The sequence below is a fragment of the Psittacula echo genome, assembly GCF_963264785.1.
Source record: "Psittacula echo genome assembly, chromosome: 2".
In the NCBI taxonomy this organism is placed as follows: Eukaryota; Metazoa; Chordata; class Aves; order Psittaciformes; family Psittacidae; genus Psittacula; species Psittacula echo.
In genome coordinates this window covers 28,934,991-28,946,181 of record NC_137737.1, presented here as the reverse complement: position 1 = coordinate 28,946,181, position 11,191 = coordinate 28,934,991, and the positions used below count along the sequence as shown (strand labels likewise).

The 11,191-nt window shown below is 36.9% G+C and overlaps 1 protein-coding gene across 1 annotated transcript; it reads right to left on the bottom strand.

Annotated features, from left to right (window-relative positions):
• Positions 1-3,961: 3,961 nt before the first annotated feature.
• Positions 3,962-10,752, bottom strand: AGR3 (anterior gradient 3, protein disulphide isomerase family member; the record flags this gene model as incomplete). The annotated part of the gene is made up of 7 exons (XM_080611059.1): positions 3,962-4,011; positions 4,944-5,027; positions 6,068-6,131; positions 6,431-6,507; positions 7,149-7,201; positions 8,470-8,533; positions 10,647-10,752. The coding sequence occupies 7 exons, from the start codon at positions 10,750-10,752 to the stop codon at positions 3,962-3,964; spliced, it is 498 nt and encodes a 165-aa protein (XP_080467185.1).
• Between the last annotated feature and the right edge of the window lie 439 nt (positions 10,753-11,191).

The following is an 11,191-nucleotide window of genomic DNA, read 5'->3' as shown; positions in this document are numbered from 1 at the left end:
TATTTGGACTCCTTATTATGCAGAAATAGGGGAAGCTGTTGGTTTTGTGTGTCTTCTCTTATTCTGAAAGGATCAGTAAATATCCAATACCTCCTAAGAGAAAACAGGCTGCTAAAGTAGATCCACTTGTAGTGACTAGTGGGTCAGTTACTTTACAATACCCAGTAGCCACACAAGACGGCAAGTGATGAATAGCATGAGCATGTCGAACAGCTAAAAAAGGTATAAACATATAGATTTTAGTCTGGAGATTTTCTGGTGGAAGAATAAATATTCATCCCCTTCTAATCCATGATTTGGACTTCTAAATTGCCATGGAGACTTTTTGTTTCCACCTGACTCATATTGTGGATCTGTACATCCATTTGAACAAAGGATGAAACAGAAGGAAGCAGACCCGTGACTTGGCCAATCCTGTGGAGGACACCTCAGCATCTGGAAATTTCTCTGTGTATATCAGCCTTTTTCATTTTAAGTGCTGAGGTGTCCCACAGTCACTCAGCTCCATGGTACATAAAGGTATCGTGGCTTTTCTTTTGTTCCAGTCAAGCGCAAATATTTGCACATGGGAAAATGTTTTAGCTCTGCAGACTAATACATCAGCCATCTGCCTAGAAAAGCCAACACCCTTCTGTGCTGAGACGGATACATGGGGGAGGATCCTGTTCTCTCAGTTCTCAGATTCCTGTGCCTCACCTCACTGACGTTAAGTCCACGTTTGTTTGACTACCCTTGGTCTGATTACAACAGATAAGTCCAGACAGTAAAGTAGGTATGGATGTGTGAACAGTGGCAGTAAATTTGGTTTCCCAGAATGTGTTCATAGCAAAGGCAGAACTCGGAGAAGTCTTTTATAGAAAAAATCAGCTTCCACAGGTGACACTATATTATGCTTATGTTAATATCAGCATCCATCCATACAGTATACAGGTTATGAATTCTGTAAAAGCACACAGTTTACACATGTAGGCTTTCTCAGCTATTGGTCTGAATTTATATTGTGACTGAATTTATTCTGTGTGAAACAACTTCTGCGCTCACACTAACATTTTCAGTCTTATTCTTTTCTTTCAACAGTAACCCAAACAATGGAGGTCAATAAAATCTGTTTTGTTTTGTTTAGTTTCAGTTAGCCAAGGTACAAAAGGAATAGTTTCCCACTCTTTCTTAAGAGAGGGAAGTAGAGAGTGTGAATAAAAATCTGCTCACTAATCTTGTGAATAAAGCTGTACGGCAAGAAGGGAATAAAAGAGGGAGTAGTGCCTTATGCCATTCATTTCAGAGGAAAAAAGGGGGAAGAATCATGCTGTAGCTGCCATTGCACAGGCTACAGAAGTATTATCTTATCCCAGAGCAATGAGACTTCAGTCAGAGATCTGATTTTTTGTTCCATCAGGCAAGATATTACCTGCCAAAATAATACTTGAAGGGGAGAATGCAGAAATATAGTAGCAGCGCTAAAATTAAGAATGAATGTTGAACTAAGCTGCAAATCGAAAATATGTGTGCAATATGCAGGGTGTTTTTTACCTGAGTGTCTAGCTCCACCAAAAGGTCTGAATCTGAATCTTTAAGAATCACAAAGATTTAGTCTGATTCCTCAAAGCTATGCTAAGGACAGATTTCAGCCTGGTACCCATGGGGATTTGAGAAGGGAGATAAAGGGCGAAATCTCCTTTAGTCACTTTGCAAACAGATCTCATATGACACAGAGGAATTTATGTGCCCATGATATTTCTAGGAAGTGGTTGTTGGATGAGTGGTTTGTCAAAGCTATCAAAAACTTCAAAAGCTATCAAGTATCTGGACAGACTAGGGTAATCCATGACAGTAGTCAGGGCAGGCACATGTCATCTTTGCAGTTAATAGAATTGTAGTAGTAGGCAAGGAAACAACAGCACCTTGAACAAAGATGTAGTTACTAGAGCTAAAGGGAGGACAACAGTTTTGTTTTGTAGCTGATTTCCAGATACGAAATTGGATGTTTTTGTTCCACACTGCAATTAAAGCATAGCCATGCAAATACTTCCACAAGCTCAGCCTTTTCTCAAATATCCATCTAGAACCTGCAACCTTAGTCTTCTGCATCTTAAGTAGGTGAAGCAGGCTTTGACTGATGCTGTAACTATCCCACATTTGATTTCCTGACTGAGTTAGAGCAAAGGTTGTTTCAAGCCAATGTCTCCTGTGATCTGGGTTGATGTTGAAAGTGAATGTATGGAAGGAAAAAAATCCCTGCAACATGACAGCAAAGACTTACCATTTTCCACCTACTCTTTTTTGGTAATATTTTGAGTCTAGCATACTGAAGCATTTCCAAAGTTATTTTGTGTTGTACTTTTCTGGCCGTAAATCTTCACTCGACCCTATTTTGTAAAAGTGCTGCCATGGCTATCCTGTGTTGCCTCTGGCAGCTGGCTCACATCCTTTTCTCCTGAACATCTCTGGCATGCTTGAAAGAGGGTATGCCCACAGACTGGGAAATGTTGCTAAATCAGATAGATTGATCAGATAGATCAGATCAAATATATACAGAAACAAAGGAGTAGAGTCAAACACAAGTCAAAGGAATGTGATTACCAGTTTAATGTTGTTTCTAGCATTTTCCCACCGGTTAAAAAAATCATTTAACTGATTATGAAGACAGTATATTGTCAATGACTAATACAAGTTTTTTATTTATTTTTCTCTTGGTGTACAGGACATTTATCACCATTCTGTTGGAATATATGCTTATATCCAAATTTTACATAATTATGAAGTCATATGTAGGTGCAGTATAACTCAATCATGACAAATTAATACTAGGTATTTCAAATCAACAAAGCTGTCCTGCAAAGATCCTTTCTTCATCTTTTATGTTTGTATATAGGCAACCTCATAAGAAATGGCAGGTAGCACAAACATAGCTTTGCATGTTTGCACTCTTACTGCACATGAATCACTTAATATTTTGCTCTAATGAAAAAGCACATTGCTAGGATAACAAACTATTTCAACTGACTTCAGCTTTTTACTTAAAACAGATATCTGACCTTGCATATTGTGATCCTGGGGAAATTTTGTGTAGACTTTGTATATACAAGCTGTCACCTTGACATCTGGGTTGGGATGCTGCAGAAAAATAAGGGATGACCTGGGATGAGCTTCGCATGATTCAACTGCCATTTAAATGAACAAGGACAATCCTGCTCATTTTTCCCATACTAGACTTTACAAGCATCACTTAGCCTCAGGAGTGGAGCTCTGGGACTATCTCCTTCCATCTCTCTTGCTTCACTGTATCTTTATCATAGCAAACCCTGTAGTTGCTATTTGATGATTATCACCTCACTGAGACCACATTCTCAGTGTGAACTATCTGTTCTGTTCTCAGTGTATTGGAATGACAATTAAAGAACACAGAAGAAAGCTAAGCCCAGATCACTGGTTTATTTCTGTATAAACTGTTCAAAAATGTATAGGAAGAGCCTTCTTCTCTGCTTTGCCAGCAAAGTCTCTTTTGCTTTAAGGAGAAATAAATGCACAAAACAGAGGTACACTAATGACTAACAAGCTTCTTGTCATAAAAATAAAAATTATGAGACAATATGCACCTATTAACCTATATAAAAAATTGCAAAATGGCACCAAAAACATTGGTTATAAATCTTGGTCAGAAGTCATAGCTGATTTAACAAAGCCATAGTTGGATTGATAAAAAGTACAACTCAAAGTTACTGCACCTTAAACCATCACTTTTGGTTATTCAGATAACTAATTTCAAAGTATTTCATAGATTTATCCTCTTGTTTTCCAAATGGGCATTATAGTATTTGTATGTTTGTTCTTCAAATAGTATGCATAAATTTCTCATTAAATCTGACATACCAGTGCTGCTTGTTAAGAGTTCAAAATGTTAGTAGAGACAGAGAGGTGCAGCTTCACCTCATAGAGGCTATGGTTGTTTCACTGTTGCTGACTATAGTTCTGTTTGAATGAGGCGCAGTGCTTTCTTCATGTTCTCTATTACTGAAAGAAAAAAGATAACTGTAAAAATGTACATAAAGTGAATTTGTACTATTAGAAAACTCACCTTCTTTGATTAGTAAATTGTTCACACTGCAGTTAATTTATGGTCACACATTAAACATTAGAGTTTTCTGTTGTGAAAATTCTGGCATTGATACTGAAACAGAAGGTAAAATTTTCATGAATCAAAATGTTTAACTTAAGGGGATTTGACAACACTCCTTTCAACTCCTTCATTTCTCAACAGCAAGTCTGGTAATCAGATGTGACGTACGTATTTGTGGTATGGTGTCAGACTGATGGTATAAAGGCTAGCTCAACCTGAAAAATCACATTCCTTTCTGAAATATAGGTGTTAGGTGATACTCAGGCTATCACCAGCATTTCTTTACTGATTCCCTCCTACCACTGACTGTTCACATTGTGCAGTTGGTTACCTTCGGGTATACTGACTTTCACCATTCTCCAGCAAATTGCTGAGATCTTGATCCTGAAAGTTCTCACCCATGATCCTTGTCTCACCTGAGCAGTCTCAATAAATTCAATGGGACAATAGTTGTGCTTAAGTGTTTTGCTAAACAGGTTAGACTATTATAATTTATTTAGGGTGATGAGACACTGGAACAGGCTGCCCAAAGAAGTGGTAAATGCTCCATCCCTGGCAGTGTCCAAGGCCAGGCTGGAGAGAGCCTTGGGCGTCATGGTCAAGTGTGAGGTGTCCCTGCCCATGCAGGGGGTTGGAACTAGATGATCTTAAGGTCGTTTCCCACCCTAACCATTCTATGATTCTATGATTCCATTGCAAATGCTCACACAGTCTTTATTCGTTATTTTGAGATCTTAATGTATTCTCAAGCAAAAATAATTGGATGGGGTATATCTGGCTGCTTACAGTGTGAAACGCAGAGTAACACAACAGAGGGGACACTTACAGATTGGTATGTCTTGTGGCTCATAAGTGTAAAGTCGGTTGGAGTATCTTCCTGTGATATCAGCTCTTACTGTGAGAGATGGGTCTGAAAAAGTAATTGTATTAAACACTGCTTCCCATTCCCACAACAGGTGAAGATGATGCCTGTGTGTTCTGCTTTCATCAATGAGGTAATTATCATGTTTTTACTCTCTGTTCCAACCAACTACTTTTTATTTGAAGAAATCCGTACAAAAGCTAATGTTCACTTTTATATTATGCAGGTATTTTAAAGTGACAGATTACACAGACATTTCACCCATAATTAAAGAAAAATATCCTGTTTTACAAGTTTTGAGGTTACATCAGGAGAGGCTGATTTGACTAGATGCACACACAGTGAGGATCACGCATACCTAATGCAATATTTGCATGACCTACCTAGAGCCTTCAGGATGAAAATCTTGTGATTCTTAATGTTCCCATCATGGAAACAAGTTGTTGTGGACATCTCTTTTCCCAGTTCCCCTTCCAAGCTTTTTGTTAATCGACAGACTCCTGTTACTACATTGCTTTTTGTCTGAGCGTGGGCTTCATTTCATCTAACTTTGGATGCCACCACAGAGCTTGTCACTCTAGACTCCTTGTACAGCCAGTGAGAAGGCACAGGCATTCTGCAGCATGATTCATTCTATCATCTATTCCAGAAGTCTGCTTTACGATGGAATAAATAATTTCTTAGATGTCACTAACCATTGACTTGCTCTGTGGTAATGTCCACACTATAGATATCTACATTCAGTCAGATACTGGACTGTTCCCAGTAAACATTGTCTTACAACAGCAAGCAAGAGGCACAGAGAGCAAAAGCCCCTACACTAACAGATATTTAAGCATCTTGCCCCCAAGCACAAATTAGGTACCCTCCTAACATATCTATAATCTGAGGAAGTTTACAAGAGTTAAAGCCTATGACAGAGGGAGAATTGAACTCAGATCTGCCAAGTTCCAGACTAATGCCATGGTAATGATAAATCTCGTGCTATTTTCTTTTTTGCAAAATGAATTATTTTGAGGTTTCCAAAAGAGGACACTGGTATATGTTCAGATATCACACCTCTGAAAATACATAAATATCGTACATACCTATGAACATGATTCGAGGCACGTATTGTCCATCAGGTGACAGGTTTTTATCTGTGGTTTCATGCTGGCACAGAAATTAAAGCTAGTTATTAAAATATTTCTGTAGATTTTGCCAAAATATTACCACATGTGAATAACCTTCTATCAGAGGACAAAACTAAAATTAAAGTGCTACTTGTGTGTGGATACACATGCACAAATGCCTGTATTTGCATGTAACAGAAATGCCAGAGGTATTTAGCTACAATAACATGAAAAAGCACAAAGAATGAGAAAACACCAAAAAAAAAAAAAAAAAAAGAAAAGAAAAAAAGAAAAGACCAAAAAAAGAACCCCAATGAAATAACCCCAAACCCTTCATACCATGAGATTCAGCATAACAAAGTTATTTTGGGCCATTTCCTGTATCTCTTCATTTTCTGCAAAAGCTTTCTTCAGTGCTAGAAAAGACATGACCATTTTGAAGTTCATCTGAAACTGACTTTCCATCTGCGTTTAGGCATCACATTGGCCAGAGACTGGCCACATTGTTACTGTCCCCGCTGATTCACATTCCTGGGGAGACACTTAAGGGCTCCACCACTGCTTTTTGTTTTTTGACCCACGTCAGTACAACCTCCCAGCTATGAAAATGGAAGCTTTCTTCTGTTATTTGTGAGGGCTGTCATCTCAATGGATACCATGTCTCAGCTGGACAAAAGTGCATTATTCTCAGAAAATTCTTACTAGATCGATTTCAGCAGCCGTGTCCTTGTGTCCTTCTTTAGTTACTAGTTCAGGAGAGCCAAACAATATTAAATCTGTTCAATGAGTCATTAGCAAATCTGTGCATCTTAATCTAAACTGCTGAGTTAAGCATTAGGGATAGCAGGACAGCAGCACTGAGTATTTTTTGTGTTCTTTGTTGGATAGCTTCATAGTGGAGTGTTTGTAAATAACACTAATAAATTCTTAGCTTTTCAAACACATTTTTATTTCCCTTTTTAAATAGTTTTCAATAAGGGCATGGTAAATATATAGGTAGATGCAGTTTCTCATGAAAGTATTCACATAATTTTTACACTCAAAAAATCAAAATTACCTTGGCAGTATTGACAGTCTTCCAAATGATGAATTACCATCAGTGGCTTGTTACTTTATTAATAATAATAATAAAATATGTAGTTAGATCATTTGACAAATATATACAAATGGGTGACTTTATGAGCAGACTAGAAAGGCAAATTACATTTAATTTTATGTTAACCCACAGTAAAACCATGGGTTTTTTTACAGACATTCTGTAAACAATTACAGACATTTTTTGAGAAACGGAAAAGGACATAACTCCTTCATAAAAGAAAGAAATAGAGTTTTCATATCTAAATAGGTTTTCTAAAGTAAGAGATTTTAGAAGAAAGAAACAACAGAGCCATCATAATTTCATTCTTAGTTTGTATATAATCAGACTGAAGAAGTATTTAATACTGCTTGGGTATGAATTTCTCCATAATTAAGAAAATGTAAATAATCTGTATGAGATGGAATAAAATAATTTTTATAACATTGGGTTTACCATCAAATACTTCCACGAAAATTCCATGGGTTTTACAGTAAATTTTGTCTTCTGTAAATATTTTGGTAAGTATCAAAACTCGATATTTTTGAATGTCAAAACATTAACTAGTTCTGTGCATTTTCTCCTGTATTTTTTTAAACTACTGTTATTGTTCAGCAAATCAGTTATTAATCTTGATCTGCTATCACTGTCAATAATTATTCAGTTCCTAGCCATTTTCATGTTATATGAAATTAATTGTCTTTTATTTTAAAAATAATTTGGCTTCAATTTAACATTATTATCTAAAACAAATTGCAAGAGACATTTAAATAATTAAATGAATGCGGAGATATATTTTCAGCTGAGTCCCAGAGAAGATGTAGAGTAAAACTTTCATTTCTACCAAGACAATGAGAAACTGTGTGTACATCATGCACCTGTGTCAACTAATAAAGTGTTGGGGACAGCATGACAGACAGTAGATCACCATGCAAGAGCAAATGTAACTGATTTCCAGATGTTAATCTTAAAGAAGTAAACAGAGGTACATGCTATTAAAAAAAACCCCAAAACACAACAGTTGTATTTTTCAAATTATAATACCTGTTTACCATTGCTTATTCAAATGACAACACTGCTCTTGTAACAAAGAAATGATAATGTTAAACTATTGGCTCATGATGTTGCTTCAGAGCCATAAGACCCCTAATATGGCTTTTACTTATAGAGACAAAATATGTTTTATTTAACTGGGTGGTCTGCAGCTCAGCTGTCATGGTGTTTTTTTGTTCTGTTTCATTATAGTATTTTCAGGCATGACTGATTAACATCTTTGTCTTTCAAACTGTTTTTAATCCCTTACCTTTTTTTCGCTTGATAAAGCCCTTCTTCGTAAGTTTGTACCCAGGTGATTTCATCTCCCCATCCTAGAAATATAACAAAAAGATTAACTGGTGGCCAAGCAAGTAACTCATAACAAGTTACATTTTAATATCTATCAGTAGTAGTACACAAGTAGGATTTGGTTTTTTTGTAGTCAAAGTCTCCTAAACATTGTGGATATGCTTATTCTACATATCCTGATAGGTGCATTGGAAGATTTTAAAACCCCAAACAACCAAACTCCTCCAAAAAACCTCTCAGCTGATTGAGCGTCCAATTCAAGTCCTTTGGCAAACCTGTCAGATACCTTTTAAATACTCAGACATCCCTAAATCAGCACCCAAATCCTTTATATCTTTGTTGTCTGCTCCATATTTCATGTAGACTTTCATGTGTAGCTTAAAGAGAAAGTTGGCTTATAAAAAAGAATAAAATATGACAGCTCAAATAAGATCAACTTTAATATGAATGTTGTTAGAACAGTCTTGAGTTATAAACTTAGCTCCAAAGTAATGAATTTCAATTTACAAGTATTTAATTTAGTTGCATAATTTTTTTTAGAAAAAGGCCTTTAAATAAAAATGACCACTGAAACAAAAACCCTAATGAATCATCAGCTTCATAGTTCATCCATATCTGGTGATACACTGATACCAAGAAGCAAATTGTCCAGTTGGTTTCATGCCTTCAGATGTCAAAGACACCAACCCCTTTGTAGTAGATCCCTGCCTCCCGGGCAGTATTCCTCCATTCATGATGTTCCTCAAGGGAATTGTATAACAGCTTCTGGATCTTGACCAGGTTAAGGTTGTGTTTCTTCTGTGGTGTCTGGACAGTGCTAGGTTATGCAGATCTCAAGGGACATTTGCTTCTTATGCAACTAGGTCATCTCTTCTTTCAGGAGAGTAATTTCAATTACTGATCTGTCCAGTTAATGGTGGGATTCTGGTATGCTGATCAGTGTGTTCCCAGCCTGGCTGAAGTTAACTGATGACATAGGTAACTTCATAGAGGAGTCAGCAAGGGTCATTTTGCATCAGGTTTGAGTATTCTCCTTTGATCTGTGGAAATTACAGGCAAAGTGCTCAAGGCATCTCAAAAGGCCTGAATCAGAATTAGAAAACTGGTACTTGCTTTCTGTGTTTCAAAGTTGTCAGAATTGAAGGTACTCTGTTATCTTTTTATGAATTTAGCCATAGTGGGAAAAATAGATTCTGATATATGCAAGACAGGCGTAGATACCAGATGATAATAACCTTTCTCCAGGGATACTTCTTAGGAGAAATGATCTGCAGTTTCAATTTGGTTAGTCCAGGTGCTGCATGATTTTGTCAAGTGCTTCCTGAGCAATTAAGACGCAGATGGGATTTCTGTGGTAGGTGGGATTTTGCCAGTGCTTTGTATAGGAAGACCCCAGACTTGAGCTGTGGGTTCTGCAGGTTTTGCATAGCATGCAGAAGGGGTCAGGAAGGGAGCTGGAGATTTTTAGGGTTGAATAGGCCCAAAGAAGACGAAGAAGAGCAAAAGACCTCAGTAACCTCTCTCTCTGCTTGTATTTCTAATGATTGATCAGACACAAATAATTTAAAATAGGGTCTTTAATTAACACCCAGGTTGAAAGTTATGCACAGCAAGGGAGTGAATTATTCACTGCAAAGCATGACTGTGACTTTGATGAAAAGCAAGAGAAAAAAGTCACTGAGAAAAACCCAGTAGTGGATCAGACTGTTGTTTTGTGTATAAAAATGGGTCTATAGGAAAATTGTTCCATAGCAACCGAAGTTACCAAACTGTAGTTAATAAGTTGCCATAATAAAATATCTTTTAAATAGTGTATGGATGAATATTTTTTCACCATTTTTCCTACAAGTTCATCCTTATTTGGGAGACTCTGTTTAGGATTTTTGCTTCTACTAGGTCACTGTGAATTATATAAATTATGCAGGTTATATGAGGCCCTCAGCCATACCCTTAAGAGCAAACTGACAGAGTGAAATGGCATGGAATAAAAAGATGCACTACCTAGAGTGTCACTTAACACTAGAGAAACATGCGTCATAAGTATATATGTGCTTCCACTTGCATTCTAAATAAAAGCATTTATTGACCTATATGGTAAGATAAGAAGGTAACTATATACAGTAGATAATACAATACCTCTTGACAGTGTCTGAGGTGCTCTTTTTTCCTTTTTGATTGCCATTGCAAGGTTAGAAGAGACTGCAATTAGCAGGAGGGATAAGGCCAGTGTTGAATGGAGCATTATTTCCCTTTCAATGAAGCAAGGAGACTGGAAAACAAAGCAACAGCTTTAGTCTAATGGATTTATCACCTGGAGCAATGTAAATCAATGCGTTAGTGGTATCCTAACAATCCATACTACAGAGACAGTTTGGGTTATTTCTCTGTGAGAAAAGTGCAAAATGGAGGTGCCTTATTTTATCGTGCAACACTGCTTTCAGATGTCAAAATTAGTCTGCGTGGGACAGTTCTCATTATTAGCCTGGACCAAGCTAAAACCCAGCACGTTAAAGACTGTGAAATAAATAAATGTCAAAGTAATTTCCAGCTGTTTCTCGCAATAAAAACTTGAAAAATTTTCCCAGTCTTCATGGCATTTTTAAACTCTATTTTCAGCTCTACTCCTGCTGAATAAAACAATTCATCTGTGCTCCTATCTGTTTCAGTATTCTGAAGATATT